The 27,398-nt window shown below is 37.5% G+C and overlaps 3 protein-coding genes across 3 annotated transcripts; all 3 read left to right on the top strand.

Moving 5' to 3' along the window:
- Positions 1 to 7,446: 7,446 nt before the first annotated feature.
- krt91 (keratin 91) lies at positions 7,447 to 9,651 on the top strand. Its single transcript, XM_051136275.1, is given in 8 exon segments — positions 7,447 to 7,789; positions 7,791 to 8,024; positions 8,242 to 8,324; positions 8,411 to 8,567; positions 8,657 to 8,818; positions 8,899 to 9,024; positions 9,109 to 9,329; positions 9,421 to 9,651. Coding segments are annotated over 8 exon segments (1,407 nt in total). The 5' UTR covers positions 7,447 to 7,504; the 3' UTR covers positions 9,560 to 9,651.
- Positions 9,652 to 16,107: 6,456 nt separating this feature from the next.
- On the top strand, positions 16,108 to 18,876 carry LOC127181505 (keratin, type I cytoskeletal 13-like). The gene is made up of 7 exons (XM_051136277.1): positions 16,108 to 16,926; positions 17,060 to 17,142; positions 17,229 to 17,385; positions 17,472 to 17,633; positions 17,727 to 17,852; positions 17,940 to 18,166; positions 18,267 to 18,876. The coding sequence occupies exons 1-7, from the start codon at positions 16,501 to 16,503 to the stop codon at positions 18,379 to 18,381; spliced, it is 1,296 nt and encodes a 431-aa protein (XP_050992234.1). The 5' UTR covers positions 16,108 to 16,500; the 3' UTR covers positions 18,382 to 18,876.
- Positions 18,877 to 22,157: 3,281 nt separating this feature from the next.
- Positions 22,158 to 24,352, top strand: LOC127181504 (keratin, type I cytoskeletal 13-like). The gene is made up of 7 exons (XM_051136276.1): positions 22,158 to 22,653; positions 22,921 to 23,003; positions 23,089 to 23,245; positions 23,338 to 23,499; positions 23,584 to 23,709; positions 23,791 to 24,011; positions 24,168 to 24,352. Exons 1-7 carry the CDS (start codon positions 22,231 to 22,233, stop codon positions 24,298 to 24,300), a joined length of 1,305 nt encoding a protein of 434 aa, XP_050992233.1. The 5' UTR covers positions 22,158 to 22,230; the 3' UTR covers positions 24,301 to 24,352.
- Positions 24,353 to 27,398: the final 3,046 nt, after the last annotated feature.

Genomic DNA, 27,398 nt, shown 5'->3' with positions numbered 1-27,398 from the left:
TACGCTGAAATGGAATGGAAACATGATGAGCAAACATCATAAAGTCATGACGGTTCTCTGTGTTTTAGCGAGAGGTGGTGTTTCACTGACGATGGATAAAACAGAGACTGGCTTGTATTTGATACTGTATGCCTGTTTCACACATACTCTGTTTGCCGTGCGTATACGGTGCGTATTTTTAACGGATTTGAGCATTCATACTCCACACGTTTGCGGTCCGGCAGCGCGTACCAGGCATGGTGCGTATGCAGCAGTACAGCGATTGTTTCCGCACCGAGTCTATTTTGCAGTGCTGGACGAGCTGAATTAAAGTGACATCTCATTGTTTGCGCTATATGAACATAAATCGACTCAAAAATGTAATAATTACACCATAAATGCATATAATTAAAGTAACTGCCTGTTTTTGCAAAAATAGTTTCATGGCTGGGAAAAAAAAAAAAAATTGGCTGGTAAATTTTCTCATGTCACCGGCCATTTGCAGGTGTGGCAAAAAGTTAGTTTTAGGCCCTGTATATATACACACACACACACACACATATAAGATTTAAATACTTTACTTAAAAAATTTTTTTGGGTTGTGGGAAAGCAGTTTGCACCATTTCTGTAGAATGGCCCATATACAAAACCATAATAACCTGAAAAGCTTTAATTCAACCACAAAAAAATAAAAGAAAAAAAAAACAATTCGCAAGAATATCTGACAGCCGAGTATGTGAATGAACTGGGGAGTGATTGATGGGAGGGCGTAGGTCACTGATAGCAGTTGTGCCTGTGTTTACTTGCCAAACCCTGAGGGAGAAGGAATAAAAGAATCTGTCCCCTAGTCTCTGGATGTTACCCAACCTGCGCTTTGAATCAATCCGACACACCCAGTCCTCAAACGCTCACCTAAGCTTCACGGACACAAACAGAGGGACAATGTAAGCATTCAACAAATGAAAAACACAAAATGCAATAATTGGCACCTATTTATATCCCGTCTACTGCACAGTTTGACAAAAAGCTAGGATGTGCCGAGATTCACAAACATTATCGCTTGTACAAACAGACACTTTGTTTCAACATAACCCTATATAGTAAACAAATGACTCAGGTATGAGTCACAATGCTCTGCAGAATAAAAGAGTCACTTTATGAACGAATGCCATAGACAGGTTCTCACGGGTGTCTTTTTAAAATCATCTTTTCAGATTCATTCTGAATAGTATTCACTGCAATTGCACTCTTTAGAATATTGTGTAGGCGTCCTATTATTATTATTAACAGTGCTACAGTTATGTTGTTGTAATGTAATTACAGCCAATTCAGGTATGATATAACAGCAGATGAATATCTGACATAGTAATTTTGTCCTTTTAATTACTGGTGTCCTCTAAAACAAACCCAAAATTGCTCTAGGAAACTGGAAAACTGCTAAACTAATCTTAACCATCCTGTTTAATAACATGATAAACTAGGTAATTTGGTTCTAAATGGCTAATTTAACCCTTTATTCAACCAGCAAAGGGTCACAACCTTAGTCATTACCAGTTTTCTTGTTTATAGTAACCAAGTCTATGTAAAACATCAATACTCTTGAGGAGGAAGCATGCAGCGAGGGTTAAACTGCAGATAATGGGTGGAGTGGGGTGGGGACTGGGTGGTCCAATAAAATGAAAGCAAACTGAAACCTCTGTTCAAAACGCCCCGTACTCTTAATGCTTTAGGACTTACGTAATAGGTTACAGATGGAAAGCTCTTTAAACTCAAGAATAGAAAAACAAGCAATTCAGTGTTTTTTTTTTTCCTAAACTCAGACGTCAAAGACAGAAAACATCTAAATGCTTGTTGACAAATTCTTGCAAACTTTAGGTGAGCAGGACTTATTTAAGATTACTGTTATTGGAAGGCACACTTTGGTCATTGCAACACACCCAAACCTCCTCTTCACTTAATGATATGTTGGTTTCATGCGAGCGCGAGTGTTAATAAACCTCCTGACAAGCATATACCTTTTCCTATTCAGCGGTGCCATAAATCTCTGAAAACCACATACAACAACAAACTCTTTGAAATTCTCAGCGTGGTTAGGAGGATCAGGTGAAAAGGGAAGATCCTTATTGGTAGAGAGCTAGCAGCAACTACGTGACGTGCCTGTACAAGCCTTTGTTTGCACATTCCTTCAGTACCTTATAGTTAAGACACACTGACATACTAGAGAAGTAATGCCGAAACTAATGTTTCAACAAGGATTTAAAACTAGAATGTGCAAGGAAAATGTAGTTAAAGTGGCTTATCACAAATTCCTTTTGAAGTTGTTTACAGTTTTACATCACCTTTGGGCCTTTGATATTCCTAAGTACACTTTTTAAAAAAAACGAGTGCAGAAATTGCTAGTAAAAACAACTACAAAGAAAAGGCAAGTAACTCATTGACGTACATTTTGAAGCAGAAAAACAAAAATACAATTTTCTTGTAAAACATACTCCAATAATCCAATAATATTAACAAAACCAGTTTTTGCAGTCTGTATTCCACTTAGTCTCTCAGTTTGTGTAAGCTAGTAAACCTGCATGTATAATAACTTTACAAAAGCTGATTACATGTCAAATAAACCACAAAGTCCAATTAAGTAAATCTTTTGTAGATGTCTATCTATGTCTGCGCATACTCCTTAAACGTACAAAAACATTCATTTTAGGTTAAAATATATAATGAAAATGTATTATTAAGTTAAGGTGGCTCATCACAAATTCCTTTTTAAGTATTTTACAATTTTGGCCTTTCATATTCCTAAACACATTAAAAAAATAGCAAACAATTACAAAGAAATGGCAAATAACATTGAATTAAACAGTATATTCTGAAGTAAAAACAAAACAAAGCATTTTTTTCTTGTAAAATGTACTCCATTTTATTTGCAACTTTGAAAAACCATTTTTACAGTCTATATTCCATTTAGTCTCTGGTACAATAACTTTACAAAATTTAAAAAGTCACTGAATAAAAAAAAAACAAGATATGAACTTGCACTTGCAGTTGCAGAAACTTGCAAGACAAGTTAAGCACTTGCAAGAACAAGTTAAGAATTTCCAGATACAACCTCGCAATTCTAAGAAATAAAGTCAGAATTGCAAGATATGAACTCACAGTTCTGACTTTTTTTTTCTAAGAAATGCAAGTTTATATCTTGCAATTGTGACTTTTTTTCTCAGAATTGCCAGTTTATCTCACAGTTCTGACTTCATAACACGCAATTGCAAGTTATTAAGTCAGAATTGTGAGATACAAACTCGCAATTCAGAGAACATACAAGTCTTTTTTCCCCCTCAAAACTGGACATTATAAGTCACATTTGCATACCTCACCATTCTGAGAAAAAAGTTGTGAGAAAAAAAAGAATTACAAGATATAAACTCACAATTGCAAGAGAAAAAAAATCTGAATTGTGAGATACAAACTAGCATTTGTGAGAAAAAAGAATTGGGATTTTCAAAATTCTCAAAATTGAAAAATCTCAGAATTATGAGATAAACTCGTAGTTGCGAGTAGAGTTTTGCGAGATATACTCGCAAATTCTGAGAAAAAAAGGAATTTCATATCTCGCAATTTTAACTTTATTTATATCACGCAATTCTGAGAAAACTGTCAGACCTGTGAGTTTATATATCACAATTAACTGACTTTATAACTCACAATTGCGAGTTTGTATCTCAGAATTCTGACTTTATTTCCACAATTTTGAGTTTATAGCACGCAATTCTTTGAAAGTCAGAATTGAGTTTATCTCTCGCAATTCTGTCTTTATAACTCTCAACTGCGAGTTTTTATCCCGCAATTCTGACCTTACTTCTCTGACTATACCACTCAATTTTGAGAAAAAGTTTACACCTCACAATTCTGACTTTATTTTTTTTGCAATTGTGAGTTTATATCAAGCAATTCTGTGAAAAAAGTTGGAATTTTGAGTTCATATCTCGCAATTCTGACATTATAACTCACAATTGTGAGTTTATATCATGCAATTTTGAGAAAAAGTCAGAATTGTGAGTTTATATCTCGCAATTCTGACTTTATTTCTTGCAATATCACACAATTCTAAGAAAAAAGAATTCTCAGAATTGTGAGAGAAAAAATTCAGAATTGTAAGATAAAAAGTCGCAATAACCTTTTTTTATTTTGTATTCAATGGCTGGAATGGGGTCCCTTAAAGAAGTCTTTTACAGATCTCTATCCAGATCTGCACATGAATATGTATACTAATCTAGTAAAACTATATCTTAAACATAAAAATGTTATAAATGTTTAGAAACTAATAAAACTGACAGCAGATACTTGAAGCAAAGATCAGCACTTTTCAAATACACAGTCGGAACACATGTGTTCTTACAAAACTACTCCTAAATTATCATATAATTGCAATCTTAAGTTGAACAAAAAGAATTGCTCAATTTTTTTTTTTTTTTTTAAGGATCAGGAGTGATTGACAGGAGGGCGGAGGGCACCACTAGCACAGTTTCCCTCGTACTTGCATATACTTGTCAAACCCTGAGGGAGAAAAATGAAGGAATCTGTCCTCTTGTTAGTCTCTAGATGTTACCTAACCTGCGCTTTGTATTGATCTGACACACCCTTTGTCCTCAAATGCTTACCTGGTTCAGGCTCACAAAGGGTCACATTCACAGTAAGGCTCGGCACAATAGCGCCGCAATGAAAATCTAAACAGAAGGCAAAGAAAGACACAATGATTGAAACGCATTCAAAATGCATGCTTTTGTTCAGAAGAAAAAAGAAAAACAAATGGTGCACAGAGAGAGATACAAAAACAAATTACATTTGCTACAAAACTATAAACATTTCTTTGTCGTTTGGCTGAGAGTTTTATTTGGATTAATTAATGCAATACAAGAACATTCTTAATATTTTAACAATTCAAATATGACTCCAAGTGCAATATATTAGTCATAACATCAGTTTGCAAACGCAACAATTAATGCATACAATTTCACAAGTGTTCGTGCATTATGATTATTATAACTTATGTTTACATAAATTTTTAATTGTACAGAGCAACTACAAAGAGACGAGCCCTATCTACCAGCTGCACATAACCAGTTTTTAATAATTCAGAGAGGACTGACAAATTACTAACATGTTATTTTGCACATAATTACTATTTTGCACTTAATAGGGAGCAGGCGTTAGACTTCAGAGTTTGTCTCAGTTCAGGCCTTCCTATCACACTCCCATTTGTCATGCCAGAGTTGTGTAAATTGTGCAAGGCTACCATAAAACTATATTTCATCAAATGTTTGACTTTTTCTTCTGACACTTCCCTGTACTTTATTTACACTAAGCAGCTAAAACTTGAAAAAGAGGACCACCCTTTTTGACAACTTACAAACTGTCAGCCACCTTACTATCGAGTTCAATGCAAGTTCATACAAGAGAGTCTCCTCATGCACATTTCACACTGTGTATGTAGAGCCATACATACGAATTCTACACCTCCACAAGCTTGGTCAAAACCACTTTGCTTGTTTACAGTAAGCGAGTCTTTGAAAAATATAAATACTCCTGCAGCGAAATGTGAAACTGTGGTCGCTGGCATGTAAGCAGAAATAATGTGAACCAGAATGGGTGGAGCTGAAGTTTAGGAGCGAAAAGCTGTGTGGACCAACTTAGGCAATGCACTTTAAGACCTCTCACCCTCATTTCAAAACCTATTCGCAAAGCAACCAAATTAGACAAGATCCAACTGCTTAGAGCAATTCAGCGTTTTGTTTAGGAACAAACAGCATTATTATTCATGCATCGAGTTCTGATTCTACTCACTCACAGTCTCCTGCTCTGTTTTTATGGCACAAGGCGTTTCATTTCTTCACTATAAAACACTCCCTGCTGCTATCAGCTGAAGCTTAATTATTAAAGAGCTTTCTTGTTCTCATATCAGGCAATCAAAATTTACTGTTTTAACGCTTGCGCTGAAAGTTTTTCCTTTTGTTCTGGTTCCTACTTATTTGTTTTTTGTACTTTGTTCTCGTCGCCATGGCAACCACACTAAGGCTTGTCTTTACGCTATATATAAACAGTGTAAAGAATGATTTAATCCAAACAAAATGCATCGCTTCCCTAGTAAAAAAGTAACAGATTTAAAATGCATTTATTCTATACCAAGTCTATTAACAATTACTAACATATCAGTCAGAAAACGTACTGATTTTAATTAATAATTAAAATAATTAAACTTAATTTGGAGTACTACTAGTGCACAGTGCACATTTCTTAATATTAAGTCTAAAACATGTTTTAATGCCATTATTGATGAGGATTGTTTAATCTTTAAATATTATCAGTGTTTAAATGCAAAATATTGAAAGTGTACCTAAAATATACTTGCAATCGTTTCACTTTTGCACAATCAAATATACTTACATATATCTTTAGTTGGACTTCAGATGCACAGTTAAAGTGCATTAAGTACATAATTAGTTGTTCCAATTTGGATTAATATAAAATATACCAATTTTATAAAATTTTATCAAATCGACTAACTTTAAATATACCAATTTAGTATACTAAAAATACAATTGGAAAGTATTTTTATTAAGTGCATAATATGTAAGTGTATTTGTAGCATACTTAGCATGAATAAATAAAAGGATATGAAATGTTCTATTCTATATTCTTTTATGTATATAACTGACACAGTAACCGCAGCTTTGCTGCAGCTTGTTTTCTGGGTGCGTCTCAGTATTGACAACCTGAGGGCAGAAACTCTCACTTTTCTAGTTCTTGTATATACAGCACTGTTTTCCCCTCAGCTTCTTGAATTATGCGATTTTCTATAATAAAAAAAAAGAATACAAATTTGTGATATACTCATAATGTACTATATTCTCTCTCTCTCTCTCTCTCTCTATATATATATATATATTTTTGAAAAGCAGTTAAAATAAAGACCACTACATGATAATTCCTAATATATAATATTAATTTTATATGTGCACACTTTATGCTCTCTCTTTCTCTCTCATATATATATATATATATATATATATATATATATATATATATGTATATATATATAATGTTTATACAGCTCATTTTATATTAATATTTCCTTTCAAAACCACTACATGCTCAAAAAAGTGGAATGTGAGTGCACAAAAGGTTTCTAAAATAAGCTTTGAGACCAAGAATAGCGCTGTTCAAATCAAAAACTTTTGCATACTATTTTGGCACTGACTTCATTATGGCAAAATGCCTTCTTAAAAAACCTGATCTTAATATTTAACACATTCAACACATACAGTTTGCTGAATGCTGTGTGAGTGTGTGTGACCGTGCATGTTTTTGGAGAGCAAGGCGGTGGTTTCTCACTCCTCCTCCTTGGATAACCCACTACGCCCATTCATCGTTCCCTCCCTCGATTATCCAAATAAAAGGATCACGGGTCATCTGTTCCTCACTTCTCACTCTCTCCAGTCAGAGAACAGAGCAGCAAGCCTCAGCTACAACCATGTCTTTTCAAATGTCACGTAGTTCCATGACCTCTGGAGGATCCATTGGAGGATCCCGCTTTTCCATGTCCAGTGGTGGAGGTGGAGGTCGTGCCATGTATGCGGGCAGCATGCATGGTGGAGCTGGAGGACATGGGACACGTATCTCAAGCGCCTCTGCTTCTCGTTCCTTCTCTGGTATAGGTGGTGGCAGCTTCGGAGGCGGCTTTGGAGGTGGTTTCGGTGGCGGTGCCGGTGGAGGTTTTGGTGCCGGTGGAGGTTTTGGTGCCGGTGGCGGTGGCGGTGGCGGGTGGCGGTTTCGGCGGTGGTGCTGATAGCTTTGATGTGTCTGCAAATGAGAAAGCCACCATGCAAAACCTCAATGACCGTCTGGCCTCCTACCTGGAGAAGGTACGCTCCCTTGAGAAGGCCAATGCTGAACTTGAGCTGAAGATTCGCCAGTTCCTGGAGGGCAAGACGGCCCCCTCTGCCCGTGACTACAGTGCCTATTACGCTACGATCAGTGACCTCCAAAACAAAGTATGTGGTATTGTCAGAAATAAATACTGAAACAATAATTGTAACTACTTATATATATTTTTGGAAAGTTATGTTTAGTAGAATGAACACCCCTGTATAAATCTTTGACATATGGATATATGACATATGGTTGTTTTTAGGACAAATAAGATATTTGACCACTATAACTCAATTCCAAAGAGACATCTAAATTTGTCTATATTCTTGTCTCCTGAAGATCCAGGATGCCACGCGTGTTAATGGAGGCATCTACCTCAGCATTGACAATGCCAAGCTGGCCGCAGATGACTTCAGAGTCAAGTAAGTCCACAGAGCTAAGAGAAAAGCTTACTCTAAACATCTCAAATAAGCCTAGGTGTTTACTTAAGGATTTGATTTCTGTGCAGATATGAGAATGAGCTGGGCATGAGACAATCCGTAGAGGCAGACATTGCTGGCCTGAGGAAGGTGCTGGATGAGCTGACAATGGCCAGATCTGACCTGGAGATGCAGATTGAGGGTCTAAAAGAAGAGCTGATCTTCCTCAAGAAGAACCACGAGGAGGTAAGTTGGTGCTTGATTGACAGTCTTCAATAAACCCATTACTCTTTCTGATGAGACAAATGCTCAGTGGTTTGCAACTGCATCTTTAGGAACTCTTGGCGGCACGCGCACAGATGAGTGGACAAGTCAACGTAGAGGTAGACGCAGCACCACAGGAGGACCTGACAAAGGTCATGGCTGAAATCCGTGACCAATACGAGTCCGTCGCTAATAAGAACCGCAGAGATCTCGAGGCCTGGTTCCAGGCTAAGGTAAAATCACATTGGTTTGTCATAAGAAACCAAAAGTGGTTAAAACTGAATGACTTATCTGACTGCGTTGTCTCTCACAGAGTGAAACCCTCAACAAAGAAGTCGCCGTAAGCACAGAAACCCTTCAAACGTCCAAATCAGAAATCACAGAACTTAAACGTACACTCCAGGGTCTTGAAATCGAACTACAGTCGCAGCTCAGTATGGTAAGCAGGTGACTTGGTCAATCTTGAAATTGGCTATTCTGATACATCTCACAGCCTTTAGAATAATGACTTTCCCCTCAACAGAAAGCGTCGCTGGAAGGCACTTTGGCAGACACACAGGCCCGCTACAGCAGCATGTTAAACGGCTTCCAAATGCAGGTGTCTAGCCTGGAACAGCAGCTGATGCAGCTTCGTGGCGATCTGGAGCGTCAAGGGCAAGAGTACCAGATGCTTCTTGACATCAAGACCAGACTGGAGATGGAGATTGCAGAGTACAGAAGACTTCTGGATGGAGAGGGTGCTGGGTGAGGCATTAACATTCAGATATAAACGTCCTGATTTGTGAGATTAAGATTCTGAGTAGTCTGTAACTTTATGTTTTCCCCCCAACCTCAGAAGTTCTCAAACCATACAATCCTCAACTAAAACCGGATCCACATCCTCATCCACTACACGCACAGTGGTCACCATTGTAGAAGAGGTGAAGGATGGCAAAGTGATCTCCTCCACCCAGTCTGTGGCCCCAGGAAAGTGAGATCTCAAACAAGAACCAGCGCAAGAACTCCTGAGATAAAACAACCCAACTCAGAGTGATGAACAAAACATCAATAAACTGGTTTAAATGTGCTTTTGTGTCATTTTGTCTTATTTTGCTCTCAGATTTTTTTAAGATGAAAGAAATTAATTATATGAATTATCTGAAATGTTATTTGCCTCATGCAAGGAATAAGCTTCGCCAGGAATGTTGGGCAATATTTTTTTAATGTTACGTTAAAGAAATAAAGCTAAAATAAGCTAATTACATACATAATACACACACTGCTGTTCAAAAGTTTAATACCTTCAACTTTTGGAAATTTTCGTAGTGTAGGTAGATCTTTAACATAACAGGTAACTGGGGTTTACCAATCTTAACAGTGAGATGTTTTCATTTCAACCCAATGAGATATGGACCTACAATTCTATCTTATCTAAGATATAATTCTAAGATATGACCATCAATGCATGCTAGATATCTTGTCAGACCACTTGGTCAGGACGAAGACAACCTTTGACATTATAAAAAAGTGGTTTACTATTGTTGTAGCCCTGCCAAGCATCATCTTGGGAAAGCTGTCTGATTCTTCAATTCGAATATGGTTTTTGTCAAGTTTGATGCAGGGTTCAGTGAGATGATTACAGCTGTACAACTCCCTCAGAATCCACAATGCGTGCTCATCATACTCATCAACTACCAACATATTAAAAATATGAAATTAAAACAGCACCAGTAGGTACTGACCTCTGTGTGGGAACTGCACCCTGGATGCAAACCATAATGAGAATTCTCCTCTGCCACAGTGTAGTCTGGTCTCTTTCCTCCAGTTTTGTTTATTCCACTCTTTCTCATTTGTTGCACATGCTTGTAATAGCTACAAAAGAAGAAAAAATAAGTACTTTGAATGATATTTTTGGATATTAAAGTCTTTGCCTGTTGCCATCTCTTGGCGCTGGCCTTACATCTTACAACAATGAAAACCTTGCTTAGTCTACAAACTTACAAAAGCTTGTTGGAACTAATGCATTACACATGAGAAGTTACATTTTACATAACTACATTAGGCATTTAAGTGACCACAACAACCAATTGTCAGCGAAGACCACGTCAATCAGACAAGGCCTAAGCACAGATACTAAGTGAAGACCGTGACAAGACGAGGTTCCTCAAACACACCAAGCCGACTTCAAAAAACTAGCGGTGACAAAAGCCGACGGTGTTGTCACTTCGCGTTGGCAGCCTCTGGACAAAAACCTTGAACGCTAACATGTGCATTGTGTGCTTGCGTGAGAGAAATTAACTGTCCATATCAGCAGCTATTAATGGTATATATTCGTCATTCAAAAGAAGAAACCGAAACAAGGATATACAAGATATAAGCAGATATACGAAATGTAAACAAAGCAGCACTTGCCTACCATTTTGAATATCAGTTATGCTGATAATTTTATTTCAAGCAGCGAATGTGGTTATGCAAATATTCGCATACTGAAATTCTTGGGTAAGATCAACCTTCTGTCCGCCTTCATTTATGTTCTCATTTTTATCATTTCCGCTTTAATTCTCATTCACTGACTCGTTCGCTAAACTGAACATCCAATCAGAGTTGTCATTCTCCCATGTTGAATCGGGCAAACTGCCGTTGACGTTAGCCCGACAAGTGGAACACACCAAACAAATTAGCCCGACAGACGCTTACCGACGACCTGCCCTTGGCCAGTGGGCGACCGCCGGCTTGGTGTGTCCTGGCCTTAAAGGACACTGAATCCTCAGTAATATTATTGACTGCACTGACACTAGTAGATGAGAACAAAACTTGAACTGAATTAAGCTAGATGATGGCACTGTTGTCTTCTGTAGATCTGCTTTAAACATTTAGACAGTTTACCTGCTTTAACATTGTACACCTGAATTGAAGCACCATTAAACTTGAGCTGAATAACACCATTGCTGACTTCTGAATAGAACTTAAAACTGATGAACTTTATATTATTCAACTAATCTAAACCAACACTGAACTGACAGGAGCCCAACAGTCACACTAGTGTCTTTACAGCTGCTTTACAGCAGAACCAACACACCTATCTGCCTGCAGGCAATTTTTTGAGACCATGCATACAACAGTGTATGCGCAAGAAAAAGGAAGCAGAGATGCAAACAACTGTACTGTGCACGTGTTGAACTCGCCAATACACACTCATCTGCGGATGAGTATGTTTTAACAGCTGTGTGGACTGCATGCACGCAAGACACGTCCACAAGACACGTCCAAATGTGTGCACGCAAGACTGCATGTAAGACACGTCCAAATGTGAAACATGAAGTACACCTTTAGACACTGTAAGTGCTGAAAATATATGTCTTTTATTTTGTATTGTGATTTTTGTATTTCCGGAGTGTTTGGTCACATGGGTGATGCAGGTGGACATTTACCGGATTGTGTTTCCTGTTTGATAATGGAGTGGAGAGGGTGTGAGCAGCAGGAGCGCTCACTTTCTGCTGACCGTTCAGCATGTTTTTAATTGTTTTAATCATGCATTTGTTTGTTACATCGTGTTAATAAATCTTAAAAGAAAAATGCAAATGATTGGGAACACATCACAGAGGTAACTATAGCCTGTTGCTACACCACTGTTTTAGGTTCCCCATGTTTGCCCCAGGACTTTTATGTTGAAGTGTTTCCTGTGCCATGTTTGTAGTCAGTTTGTAGTTTTTTTTCACTGAATTAGTCTTCCCATGTCTTGTTAAGGTTGTTATCCCTTGTGTATATGGCTGTGTCCGAAATGTCAAAAACGCTGAGATACCTCATCTGATCGATTTTTGAAGGCAGCATACATGTATCCTTTGCTGTCTTTGATTTCCCACAATCCTGTGTGTTCTATTTCATGACAGTTGTGGTAAAAAAAAATAAAGATGCCAGTTGGTAGTCATTTTGGAACTTTTTTACACTTTTGATGTTATTTCTATCAGGAAATTACTATCATAGTAAAATTTGCTTACCAAAGCTTGCTCTCTTCTGTCGTAGATCATTTAAACCATTACGCTGCCTGGGAAGCTTGTCCGAAGTCAGTTTCGAGAGGTGCCGCCTTGCACAAACATTGTTGTCTGATAAGGCTGGCCACACACTAGACGATTTTCAAATCTTAACCGATTTTAATACCATGGTAGACCACAGACATTAAAACAGTTTCAATCAATTTTTAGCCTTATAATCCTCTGAATGCGCACACTAGACCGTTCGACCAGAACGCAAGTTCACACACTTGTTAACAGTAGGAACAATTTCACAATGTGATGTGATCTCACAGAGACTTGCGAGATCAAACGTGACTAGAGAAGAAAAACAAATGGAGAACAATCAACATTGTCAGCTGGCTTTCCTGGCATGGGTTCTGTTTCTGCTTCTAGTGTGCGGCCAGGCTTCGGCAGCCAGACAAGTTAGTAGCCTGAGTTTTCAGACTCAGCCTACATAGCCCTTGTGTTGCCTTTGCTCATTGTTTGGTATTTGTTTCTTGTGCCTGTTCTCATTTCTTCTTGTTGTTTCATCTGGACTATTATGGCTCATTTCCACCGAGCGATAAGGGTCAGTACAGTATAGTACGGTACGATTCGGGACCGAACACGTTGATCCAGCTTGCGTTTCCACCCCTTACGTGATAGGTGTGGTGTATGCCGTAACGTATCGATCAACATAAAGTGCGCCAATAAGCACAACTCTTTTTGTTAAGTGTCAGTATTGATGAACAATAGCAGCCATTATAAAAGTATAAGTACAAAGTATAAGAGGCTTATATAAGAGGAAATAAAGAAAAAAGAAAACAATTCAGTCAAACATATCCTACAAAGTCAGCGCTGTACTATGGTAAAGTTCAAAATAAATATATAAAGTTAAACATAACTTTGTGCTCAGTCAAAACGATATGACATCAAAGCCAGCGGCAAATGTCAGACAGACTAGCCGAGCTACGGCTGCTCTTGGTGGATACATGAGCACTGAGCACCCGGTGATTGCCTGGAGCTCGCGTCTCCGAAATTCGCATAGCAAATTTTCAAATAGGTGCAAAAAGAAACCACAGATTTGAGTTTTAAACAACTACATTCTTGCTTGAAAAACAATGACGTTTCACAAGAACAGACATGAGCGCATATTGAGAAATGGCTATTGTCTGTTTGAAAATATAAAATGATAAAACACACTGTTATATTGTTTTGTGTTTGCGGACAGACAGCATTCTTCAGGTATTTTAGACCTCTTTTGTTTAATCCAACCATTTTAGCACACAGTGGAAATAACCAGGTTGAAAATCCAAAACAGAATATGCTGGTTAGGTATGTTTTAAAGCATGACAGCTTCATTGGTCCTGAGCAGGTTATAAGCATTGCAACTCGTTTGAGCTGGTCCTTAGTTGGTCCTGAGCAGGAGCTATAGTTGCTTAGGACCAGCAAATGACCAGCTCAGGACCAGCTTAAACCGCCTCAAACTAGCTACCGTGCTTTAAAACATACCTAACCAGCATATGCTTTTTTTTCACCAGGGAATAACATGAAAACGTGTTTCATTTTAAATAACGAATTCAGTAATAGGTGACTCCTGGCGGCAGAGTAGTCATATTGCAAGCTCACTTTCTTAGTGTACTTACCACCACAGAAACAATGGCAAACAGTTTCTTGAAGAGAATGCTTAATAACTGATGACAGCACATTGTGTTCTCCAACAACCTAGTTGATCCTGCCTGTAAGACAACAAAATATGTCAGAGACACAACAGGGCACAGCTGAATACCAGTGTTGGGCAAGTTACTTCCAAAATGTAATACATTATATATTACTAGTTACTATCTTTTAAAAGTAATTAGTTACATTACAATATTATTGTCTCTGAATTGTAATGTTACACTACTTTTGAGTTACTTTCACCAAAATATCCACAGAAGTATGACTAGGCATTATAAAATACCAAAATGTAGTTTATTGCTGCTCATTATACATCCAGTGGAGGGTAATGAGGTAGGTCTATATAGCGTAAATTATAAAATCATATTTAGATATGGCTACTCGTATGTAGGTCTACATTAACGTTACTTGTAGTTTAGGTTAAACACAGATAAGCACAAAATTACTACAAATATAATTATTATTAGTAAATAAAGCGAAATGTTATAGTGTACAAACAATAAACACAATACCTCGCCTACAGACTATTTTGAACAGTTTTCCGAAACAAAACAAGAATAAAATGTACAAGCTGCTAAACAAACCAAAACAAATTAGGCTTATTTAAAGCAAAACTTAAAGCAAATGTGTTGTTCTCATGCAGCCTACAAAAAAATACTGCTGAATACTTGAGAGGAACAATACTTTACAATCCTATGAGAGTTTGCTACATTGTACTGAATTGTAGTCTTTCATACCATTAGTGAACATCACACCTGGTTTTCCGTTGAAAATCTTCAGGTTTGGCAGCTGTAATCTGATGCCACAAGCATTTTTCCCTTTAGTAACTGACTGTTTTTAATCCTCTGCTACTCTACACTGACATCTCTACTCACTGTCCATTTTTTCTGTCCATTGTCCACTCTTTCTGCAAAAGAACTTATTGAGAAATATTAATACAGCATTATAAATAAAGTTTAACATGCAATTTTAATGTCACTACAGACCAAGTAAATTCCAAGTGCTAAGAATTTGGCTATATTCCAGAATACATAATTCTAGCAATTCTCTGCCTGTTATAAATCACATCCAGAAGACTGAGAACATTGATAAAGCCGACTTGGGGGGGGGTAAGTATGCAAACATCAAACAGTTAAAGTATGCAATATATGGATAGCTTATCTAAATTAAATTAATTATGATTTAAGATTTACTGATTACCTTTCATGTTTCTTGCACAATCACCATAAATGTCTGCATAATGTAAATGCTGCGAGTTACTTTACCTGCCTGTTCACTTAGCCACCTAACAACCAACTCTAATAAACTCCAACCACTTCCTTGTCAGAGTTATTTGCCCAGTGGGTTTATAGGCTAAGGGGCAGGTTTTTTTTTTTTTTTTAAATACTTCATTCTTCTCATTAAATAAAAATAGATTAAATCAAATCAATGCATAATGTGACTGAAAGAACAGAGACAAAAATTAGAGGCCCACAATGTAATAAATCTAATTAACTTCACATAAACCATTCACGATTTACACTCAAACTAGTTCAGTCGAAAAAACTTCCAGTTTGATGGCAAAACCTGACACATTCAGTAGATAAAACAGGTTTATCATGCCTGGGGCAGATTCTGCATGATCTGATAATCAAGTTTACTACAAAAACGGTTTCATGTCAAGAGGCACAAGAAAGTTTTAGTTTTATGTGTGACGACAAATACTGGATCTTTGTATGCAGAGTTGTTAATTTAAGGTTGTAATTTGAATATAACTTTAATTTTAAATAAAGGTGCATCCAAACATTCTAACAATCCATTAATCTTAATATCTATTGCTTCTTTTTTTGTCAGAATTTTAAGAAATACAAAAAATATCCACCTACAATGCAACTGACTACCGGTATCAGTGACTACTAAATAACTATTAAGTTATATTGTTGTGACATATTTTGCAGATACTAAAAGTAATGGACGATCCAAGCACAAAAGTGTTAAGACTGTCAAAAACCAAGAGCTGTAACTCACGTAAACCCCTGATTTACTTTTTTCTTGTGAAACTCTAAATGATAACATACAATTCAAATACCATACCACTCAGCCACACCTGCCGCCTGGCCTTGGGGGAAGAGGGAATAGTTTCACTCTCCACCACCTAAAGCAATCATTAAAGTTCCTCCCCCATTCGTCCACATAAAAGGAACAGGGGTCGTCTTCTCCTCACTCATCCGCTCATTCCTTCTCCAGCCAGAGCAGACAACGGCAGCAAGCCTTCCTTCAAAAAGATGTCGTCTTCTTCCATCCGCAGCTACATGTCCTCAGGAGGATCTTCTCGCGTCTCTGTCGCTGGTGGCGGAGCTGGTCGTATCACAGCCATGCGTGCCGGTAGTGTGTACGGAGGAGCTGGGGGATTTGGGACACGTATCTCCAGTGCCTCTTCTTCTCGTTCCTTCTCTGCTGGTGGTGGTGCTGGTGCTGGTTTTGGAGGTGGATTCAACCTGTCTGATGCCGTTGACGTGTCTGCAAATGAGAAAGCCACCATGCAAAACCTCAATGACCGTCTGGCCTCCTACCTGGAGAAGGTGCGCTCCCTCGAGAAGGCCAACGCTGATCTTGAGCTGAAGATTCGCCAGTTTCTGGAGGGCAAGGCTACTCCTGCTGCTCGTGACTACAGCGCCTATTATGCTACGATCAGTGACCTCCAGGCCAAGGTATGTGACTCAAATAATGAATATATTATTCAAGTCAAACATTAAACTACCTTTACGAAATATATGTAAAATACATTGCATTTCTCAAGTATTCATGAAAGAGATCTAAAATGTACCTTTCTTGCGTCTGAAGATTCAGCATGCCACTGGTGTAAATGGAGGCATCATCTTGAGCATTGACAATGCCAAGCTGGCTGCAGATGACTTCAGGGTCAAGTAAGTCTGCTACTTAAAGGCTTATACTATAAAAAACATTTTTATAAAGGATCCAAAACAATTACAATGGATTCATTTTTGTGCAGATATGAGAATGAGCTGAGCATGAGGCAGTCTGTAGAGGCAGATATTGCTGGCCTGAGGAAGGTGCTGGATGAGCTGACAATGGCCAGATCTGATCTGGAGATGCAGATTGAGGGTCTAAGAGAAGAACTGATCTTCCTCAAGAAGAACCACGAGGAGGTAAGTTGGTGGTTGGTTCACACTTGATAGTTCCTCTTGAAATGTATGCAAGGCAAATGCTCAGTGGTTTATTGCTGCATCTTTAGGAACTCTTGGCGGCCCGTACCCAGGTGAGCGGACAAGTCAACGTAGAGGTAGATGCAGCACCACAGGAAGACCTGACAAAGATCATGGCTGAAATCCGTGAGCACTACGAGGCTGTTGCTAACAAGAACCGCAAGGATCTTGCGGCCTGGTTCCAGGCTAAGGTAAAATGAGACTTAGACTGTAAAATTTGTAAAGTAAGAGTGTAATCAAAAGCAACAAAAAAACTGATTGCTTTCCGATGCATTTCCTTATAGAGCGAAGCCCTCAATAAAGAAGTCGTTGCAAGCACAGAAACTATCCAAACGTCCAGATCAGAAATCACAGAGCTTAAACGCACACTTCAGAGTCTTGAAATCGAGCTTCAATCACAGCTCAGTATGGTAAGCAAGCTCAGAATAACAGATTAATCTTGTAAAGTGTTTTGTTGTTATCACACTGGGTACAATAATGATTCTCCCCCTAAACAGAAAGCGTCGTTGGAAGGCACTTTGGCAGACACACAGGCCCGCTATTCTGCCATGTTGTCCAGCTACCAGTCGCAGGTGACTAGCCTGGAACAGCAGCTGGTGCAGCTTCGTGCTGATCTGGAACGTCAAGGGCAGGAGTACCAGATGCTTCTGGACATCAAGACCAGACTGGAGATGGAGATTGCAGAGTACAGAAGACTGCTGGATGGAGAGCTGCAAACTACAAGGTGAGACACAAAATCTTTAAGAACACCATGTAGATTAAACATGAACTTTCTAATTTTTAAGTGAGCATTATTTAACTTTCTTTGTTTTCTACTTCTGCAGTGTCTCAACCACAAGCAAAAGCTCAACTACACGCAAAGTGGTAACCATTGTGGAAGAGGTGGTGGATGGCAAAGTGGTCAGTTCAACCTCCCAGTCTACAAGCCAAACATCTTAAAACCACCTTTGAGCAAAAGCTTTTTGCAAAAGAGTGATGAAAAGCCAATAAACTGGTCTAACTGTGCATTTTGGTGTTTGTCTTATTTTGATGTCATTAGTACCGTATAGCATAAAATCTGCTCCTATTTATGCAGTATTTATGAAAACCAATAATTAGCTGGCATACTAAAACTACTATCTTTGTTCATAAACAAGGTGGCATGACTTACTCAAATATTGCAAGCACTGGTATAAACCATTTAAATATAGTGACATCTTATTCAAAGTGTCAGTTACAGGCTTTTTGTCTTGTTTCTAGTCAAATATCAAAAAATTTGTAAATTAAGGTGCATTTACTTTTTAAGGTGCATTTACATTTTTTAGAAAAAATGACATAAGATATTAAAAAATTACTTTAAATTGTAGTCCATTACTGATTTCAGATTACATGATGAAAATAGTTAAAATAATCTAGGTTACTAGATTGTTATATTAAATATTTTATACAGTGTTTCCCCTGTCATTATATTACGGGGGCGGCCCGCCTCTCCAACGGCACCCCCGCCCCCTTAAAGGTCAAATAAACTTTACTTTCTATATAGCGCCAGATCACAACAGAAGGTTACCTTTTGCTATAGAACAGGTCTATACCTTGTTCTTTTATTAAACAAACTAAATAATCTTATGTTATTTGTGACCCTGGACCACAAAACCAGTCTTAAGTCGCTGGGGTGTATTTGTAGCAATAGGCAAAAATACATTGTATGGGTCAAAATTATACATTTTTCTTTTATGCCAAAAATCATTAGGATATTAAGTAAAGATCATGTTTGATGAAGATATTTAGTAAAATTCCTACTGTAAATATATCAAAACTTAATTTTTGATTAGTAATATGCATTAGTAAGAGCTTCATTTGGACAACTTTAAAGGTGATTTTCTCAATATTTAGATTTTTTTGCACCCTCAGATTCCATATATTCAAATAGTTGTATCTCAGCCAAATATTCTTCTATCCTAACAAACCATACATCAACGGAAAGCTTATTTATTCAGCTTTCGCATGATGTATAAAGCTCAATTTCGAAAAATTGACCCTTATGACTGGTTTTGTGGTCCATGGTCACATTTATCTTATTTACACAAGGGCATGTCACTTATGTCTCTACGTGGATGCGCGTCTACAATTTCTCCGCGAATACGCGGACGGGATCACTGAATCCATTCATAAAAACGGATTTACTCTATAGCACGGAATGCCGCGGAATTCGATCATTTTTGGATTAATAAATCAAAAGTAGGTCTCTCACTTCATTCGAATCGCGATATGGACTAGTGTTGGTAAATATTAAAACGCAAAAAGACGGTTTAAATATGAATCATCCATGTTCCGCTTGGCTCTGTATGAATGAATGGCGGAGACGCGGTTTTGTTTACTAGACAAATACTAAAGCACACATGACGTGAGGCTCGCGGTGATTTTCGGCCTTTAGGTCTCATTATATCACGACATAAATACATGAAATTAATCTCCAGAGCTGCTGTGAGAGTCACTTCATGTGAATTTTACCGTTTCATTTGAGAAGATTATATCATTAAATCATATCAGTGATTTTCACATTATTTTTGCATATTTATGCAAAAATAAAAAATAAATAAATAAATAAATAAATAAATGCTAAAAAAAAATATATTACAACAAGATTAACCACCTAATTGTAGAAAAAAATTCTACAATTATTAATAAATTTTTTTAACAGAATATTCATACAATTTTTCTTCCATGTACTAATTTTAACAGATAAACCTTTGGCAACAAATAATAGGGTTTAATTGTCATTTAATTAAAAATAAATAAATGTTTAATGCCTTCATTTTATTATCAGAAAAATGAAAACACACATGAATTTCTGAAAAAAAGAAAACGATTGTAGGGCCCTATTGTTCAAAATGTTGAAATTGAGATTTTGGACTTATTTTTTTTCACTGAAATAAATGTACAGAGAATAAAGAGTAAAGTAGCTGTTACCGAAAAAAGTACCGTACCGTACCATTGGTACAGCCCAATACAGCTTAATGAGGGATGGTCCTCTCCATTTCACCCATCATGCCTCCAAATTCAGAAGCACAGATCACAAAATTAGTTACGTATTAACATGGCCATTCCATATTGTGAATGTAGTATAAGTTAAATGGTATGACACACAGCAAGATTTTTGAAAAGGAAATTTTAAAAGAGAAAAAAGAAGAATTAAGACGACTCAAATTATGAATAATTTACTGCCATTTTATGAATAATATGTAATCATGTAATCCATAAAAAGATGATAAGGAAAATGATTACGCAATCCAGATTACATGTAATCATTTACTACAGAGGGCTGGTCTTCCTTCTAAGTTTATCTTATCCTCGACAAATTAAATCAGGTAATCAGAAGTGTATTTAAAACCATTTGTCTATAAAAGCACCAAAGGTATGTCAGCAATACCTCTGAATTTGACACAGGCTGGTAAAGGTTGCAGGGTCAAACCTTAAAGAAACATCACCTGTGTGGCCTTGAGCAAATGACACAACCCCAGGTAGCTCTAGGCCAGCACAAACAATACATATTTTCAACCGGTTTCAACAATATGCCTCCAGAAGCAGGGTTGGGAAACACTGCTCTAGGTGACTGTCCCTGCAGCAAATGTAGTGCAATAAAGTCTATTTTGTTGCATGACCACATACTTACATAATGGGAGGGACCCTGCAAAGTTTCTGGACATTGCCTCCTGTTGGTCAAAAGTGTAAAGTAGGGTTAATTCTGTACCTTGAACATAATATAGGTCAGAATGAATTAAAACTTAGAGCAAAATCTAAAAATCACCACTTAAGAATTAGTTCTAACTAAATGTTAGAAACTTAGATAAATTCATTTGTTTTTAGAATTAAACAATATTACGTTTAAATACTCACTGTTTAGCTCTACAGCATCACAATCACTCCACACTCAAAATACTTAAAAGCTGCATAACACAACCGTGTTGCACATAAAAATAAGACTTTCTGTTTGCCTTTCGAAATGTAAACATTTCAACCTTGTACAACAAGCCTGACTGTCATTAGCAAGTCTTCCGAAACCCACTTCAGACAAGCTAAACCTGCTTTTTAATCACTTGGTGTTTAATATAGCTCATTTTAAAGCAAGGATATTAGGCAAACATTGTGTTGTTTAAATATAGTATCTGTAAATAAGAACACATATAAAACATATGCAAACTAGGTAATGGATTTTTAATCGATATCTATAACTGATTATTTATATTATTAATATATACAAAAAAAGTTACTCACATTGGAAGTCCCCATTTGAACGTGCTTCAAATGAAATGTAGTGGAAAACTGGTTTTCATTTTAACATAAGACAAACTTTCACCCCACAATCGTCTAAATTGGCAGATTTTATTTTATTTGTGTTTAACAACAGATAGGCCAACTAGACATATTGTTGGTTACCTTTTAGCTATAGTTTACTGAAAATATTCAACTATGTTATTCTATTTTTACTTCAAATTTTCATCAAATTATAAAGAAATTAGTTAATTTAACAAAACTGTTTGCTCAAAAAAAAGCATAGATTTCGCTGAACGCTTATGGCAAATTTTAAGGAATTACTAAGGAATTTAAGTGGAACTCTAAAATGTGTCTTCAGCCACGCCTGTTGCTTTAGGGAATGGGGCAACAGTTTCCTGGTCCACCCCCTAAGGCAATCCATCTGGTCCCTCCCCCATTTGTCCACATAAAAGGACCAGGGGCTGGTCTTCTCCTCACTCGTCCGCTCTCTCATTCTCCAGCCAGAGCTGAGAACGACACCAAGCCTTCTTCAAAATGATGTCTTCATCTTCTTCCACCCGCACCTACATGTCTTCAGGAGGTTCTTCCAGCTTTGGCGGTGGAGCTGGTCGTATCACAGCCATGCGTGCTGGTAGTGTGTACGGAGGAGCAGGAGGACACGGGACACGCATCTCCAGTGCCTCTTCTTCTCGTTCCTTCTCTGCTGGTGGTGGTGTTGGTGCTGGTTATGGAGGTGGATTCAACCTTTCTGATGCCATTGATGTGTCTGCAAACGAGAAAGCCACCATGCAAAACCTCAATGACCGTCTGGCCTCCTACCTGGAGAAGGTGCGCTCCCTCGAGAAGGCCAACGCTGATCTTGAGCTGAAGATTCGCCAGTTCCTGGATAGCAAGACAGCCCCCACTGCTCGTGACTACAGTGCCTACTATGCTACTATCAGTGACCTCCAGGCCAAGGTACGTGACTTACCTATAAAACATGATAGTAAAGTCAATCATTAAACTACCTTTAGACAAAAATTAACCAATTCTACATATCCCATGGTTCCTCGTTTGCAAAGCATATATTCAAAGCATTTGATAAATCCTCAATCTAAATTTGACTTTTTTCATTTATTCATTTTGAGCCAATATCCCATGGTTGCTAATTTGCAGAGAACGTGAAAAATACTGAATTTCTCAAGAACACAATTTGACACTTTTTTTCATTCTGCGCCCCTAAAGATTCAGCATGCCACTGGAGTGAACGGAGGCATCTACTTGAGCATTGACAACGCCAAACTGGCTGCAGATGACTTCAGAGTCAAGTAAGTCACTAGGAACATGAACAAACAGAATTTCTGACATCTGTAAAAGGTCCAAAGCATTTATTTCAGTTTCTTTTTTTTGCAGATATGAGAATGAGCTGAGCATGAGGCAGTCTGTAGAGGCAGACATTGCTGGCCTGAGGAAGGTGCTGGATGAGCTGACAATGACCAGATCTGATCTGGAGTTGCAGATTGAGGGTCTAAGAGAAGAGCTGATCTTCCTCAAGAAGAACCACGAGGAGGTAAGTTGGTGGTTGGTTCACATTCGACAGCTCACATTTGATGGTGCATGTATTTTAGGCAAATGCTCAATGGTTTTTTACTGCATCTCCAGGAACTCTTGGCGGTCCGTGCCCAGATGAGTGGACAAGTCAACGTGGAGGTAGACGCAGCACCACAGGAAGACCTGACAAAGATCATGGCTGAAATCCGTGAGCACTATGAGGCTGTTGCTAACAAGAACCGCAAGGATCTTGAGGCCTGGTTCCATGCTAAGGTAACATCAGATGTTTTTAACGAAAGGGCAATGTTATAACGAAAACCAACAAAAGGTCTGACAGCTTTGCTGTGTCTCTTATAGAGCGAAGCCCTCAACAAGGAAGTTGCTGTGAGCACAGAAACCCTTCAAATATCCCGATCTGAAATCACAGAAGTTAAACGCACACTCCAAAGTCTTGAAATCGAGCTACAGTCACAACTCAGCATGGTAAGCAAGAAAAGATTAGTCATATGAAGTTTGGTCATAACATTGCATAGACCACAAAATAAGTAAGTTTCCCCCAAACAGAAAGCGTCGTTGGAAGGCACTTTGGCAGACACACAGGCCCGCTACGCCGCCATGTTAAATGGCTACCAAATGCAGGTGAGCAGCCTGGAAGAACAGTTGGTGCAGCTTCGTGCCGATCTGGAGCGTCAAGGGCAAGAGTACAGGATGCTTCTGGATATCAAGACCAGACTGGAGATGGAGATTGCAGAGTACAGAAGACTGCTGGACGGAGAGGCTACAAGGTGAGACACAACTACAATACAAAATCTCTTAATAACATTTAGATAGCAGTGTCGCAACTTTTCAGTGAGCAGTGATGGTTTATTGTAATAAAAGTGTGATGAGGATATCTGTCTGGCATTTCTGTCATGTAATATTATTTGTTTCTACCTGTGCAGCCACTCAGCCTCAAGCTCAAGCACAACCTCAACTACACGCAAAGTGGTAACCATTGTGGAAGAGGTGGTGGATGGCAAAGTGGTCAGCTCATCCTCCCAGTCTAAAAGCGAGGTTGTGTCAACTACATCCTAAGTCAGAGTGGTGAAAAACCAATAAACTGCACTAAATGTGCACTAACTCTGCATTTCTAGTGTTTGTCTTATTTTCTTCTGTTTTGTTGTCATATTTTATGTCACAGTGTTAAACAAAAAAAACTGAAAAAAAAGAAAGAAAGAAAATGAATTACAAAAAGGCTGCTGATGCATTAAATGGCATACGCTAAATCAGGCTAACATTAATTTCTCTACAAAGGAAATGTCTTCCATTTATAAAAATAATCACATGCTTCATATGTAGAACCAACTATATAAATGAGTGACTAAATCTATCTCTGGCATGTACACACATCTTTGTATGCATTTATGCATTACTGAATACAGGAACCAGCTGGGAAAATCTAAAACACGAAAATTGTCATTATACTATGAGGTCAGTTATACTTCACTGTGCTATAGGGGGCAAACACTAGCAAAGCCAATAAAAGCAAAGCACATACAAGTTACACAAACTTTCCATTCACTTTTCACAAACTGACAACTAACTTGTCGAAAACACAGTCACTTTACATTCTTGACTTGACTTATTGACACTTCCTTGTCACTTTGAGATGTGCGGAGTTATTTTCAAGATGACTTTGGAGGGAAAGGGGTAATCCATTTGACAGCTGCTGTTTCAAACTCTACTGAAAGATGATGACATGTTGGGATTTTAAGACCCATTCCACATCAAACAAAAACTAATCCACTAGACTAACAAGTTCTATAGTTGTTAAAGGTTAAATAAAAATGTGAAGAACTAGGCTGTTCAAAAAGGACAGGATTTTCTCGCCCATGGCACGAAAAGTGCTAGGACCATCACTCTAAATAAATAAATTCATGAATTAATTTAAAAAGTAATAATAAATGCATAACAAATATAGTCACCACACCGGTCAGTATTTAAGTATTAACATTATAGTGAGTAAACATTCAAGTAGGCCTATTGTGAATATCACAATGTATAGACAACTACCCTAAATAAAATGTTTGGGAAATATGCTAACTTTAACTAGTGTAAGTGTTGTTGTGACTAATGTAGTAGGCCTACATCTGTGTGGAATAGACTAACATTATAACATAGAGCCTACTTGGCTTATAATACAATATTTTGCCGCAGAAGTAGTCAAACTCAATCAAATGTAGGATATATATACCATATCTTCATCTTTAGATGACACCACGGTGTTTATCTGCACTTTTGTTCGCGTATTTAATCATTATGGACTGTTGCTGTTACTCACAATCATTTTAACTTCAGTGAGTCACGTTGATCTCCTGAAGCATTTCTAGTACTCGAGACACGTTTTTGGTTTTTTTATAGATTTTAACGTTCTAAATATTATAGTATTCCCATAACTTACCATGAAACAAAAATTATATAACTTGTGGTGAAATCATATATTTGTGGTGATATTATGTCCTCACCTCGTTGACTCTCCCTCAGAAAAGCGCGCCATTCCTGTTAGGCGCGCGCACTCTTGTGGTCGAGCACGCAATTGACGCTGTTAAACTAAGAACCAGCATTTTTACAATAATTTGACCTACATTTCACTAAATATTTTTTTAAAGAAAGTATTAGTATGAGTCAAAATCATGTTGCTTTAATGTGAGTAAGTAAATAAACAATTCTTTTTTTTTTTTTTTTTTTTTTTTTTTTTTAATTCTATCAGTTGGTGACATGAAAAAAACGTGATTAGACTAGTACCATTGTTTTAATTACTTTAAAATTGTGCCATTTTTTACTATTGTTAATAGGGTAGAGTGAGAGAAAACGCGCCCTTAAGGACGCGCCCTTTCTGTGATATAAAAGTTAAATGTGTTCAGAAAAGTCAAAATGACATAAATTCTAAATAAAGTATGAGAAATGTCCAGAGTTTTCATGTTGTTAGATTTTTAACAAAAAATTATATTTGTACCAAGAAGCGTACCAAAATGCACCCCAGTCCGAAAAGGAATTTACTTTAAACATTTACAGCAATTACAGCAAAATCAGAGTATAGGCAGTTTTAGCTTAAAATCAAAAAGAATATAACCAATAATTATGAATTACAAAATTATAATAGCCTATTTGAAACATTTTGTAAGCTGATGCTAACTCGCTAGCAAACTAGCTACCGGATGCTAACCTGAGGTAATTTTAAAATATAAAACCCCAATATTTTTATTCAACCAACTATCTATAATACATTTGATAGAAAAACAAAGGATTTGATGTTTAGAAGAGAGTAATTACAGTAATTGGCCATTGCCCCCTGGCGGCGTTTTACCCCGCTTAATATGTGTGAGAAAGAAAAAAAAAATGTCATTCTAAAAATATAATGACATTTTCTAAACAACAAGCTTTTAGACACTTTTTTCTTACTGCTGAAAAATAGATAATTTACAGTGAAACCCGTTTTCTCTCAGTACATCTCCAGTGTAAGCTTCAAGGTGAAGACTTGTCAACGTAGTCCATAGTTACAATAAACATCTTCATTTTATCTTGTGGGTATTTTGGGAAAAGCAGTGTAAGTGTGTTAGGGGGGAGTAGGGGGAACAACAAAGACAACGCTGTATAGTGCACTACACAGGCAATAGGGAGCTTTTGAACAGTTTATGACTTGTTGAATTTATAACCACTAGGGCGGGGTCACGCACTTTAAATTCCTGCAGCTCATGCATGCTGAACTACATATTTCTACGCCGATTAATGAACTGAAATTGGGTATAAGTATTGAGAATATTGTATTATGTTGATATTAGAATATCAGTATTATGTTTACTAAATAATCTGAATTTGAGCTTTGAAACTTGAATTCACTGTCTAATCAATCAAATGTCCATTTTCCAAACTGGATTCTGCAGCCTGTCCCAGCATATTGGGCTGCATGCAGGTATCTTCTGTAGCTTCTGAAGGGCAGTACTAAATGAAAAAAAAATATATTATATTTAGGCAAAATAAGAAAAATGTACATATCTTCATTCTGTTCAAAAGTTTTCACCCCCGTCTCTTAATGCATTGTGTTTGTATCTGAAGCATCGGTGAGAGTTCTATTACCTTCTGTAATAGGTGCAATAGTTGAGTCCCTCAGTTGTCCTCAAATACACAAAAAT

The sequence above is a fragment of the Labeo rohita genome, chromosome 19 (assembly GCF_022985175.1).
Source record: "Labeo rohita strain BAU-BD-2019 chromosome 19, IGBB_LRoh.1.0, whole genome shotgun sequence".
Classification (NCBI taxonomy): domain Eukaryota; kingdom Metazoa; phylum Chordata; class Actinopteri; order Cypriniformes; family Cyprinidae; genus Labeo; species Labeo rohita.
This window is presented reverse-complemented; position numbering and strand designations above follow the sequence as displayed.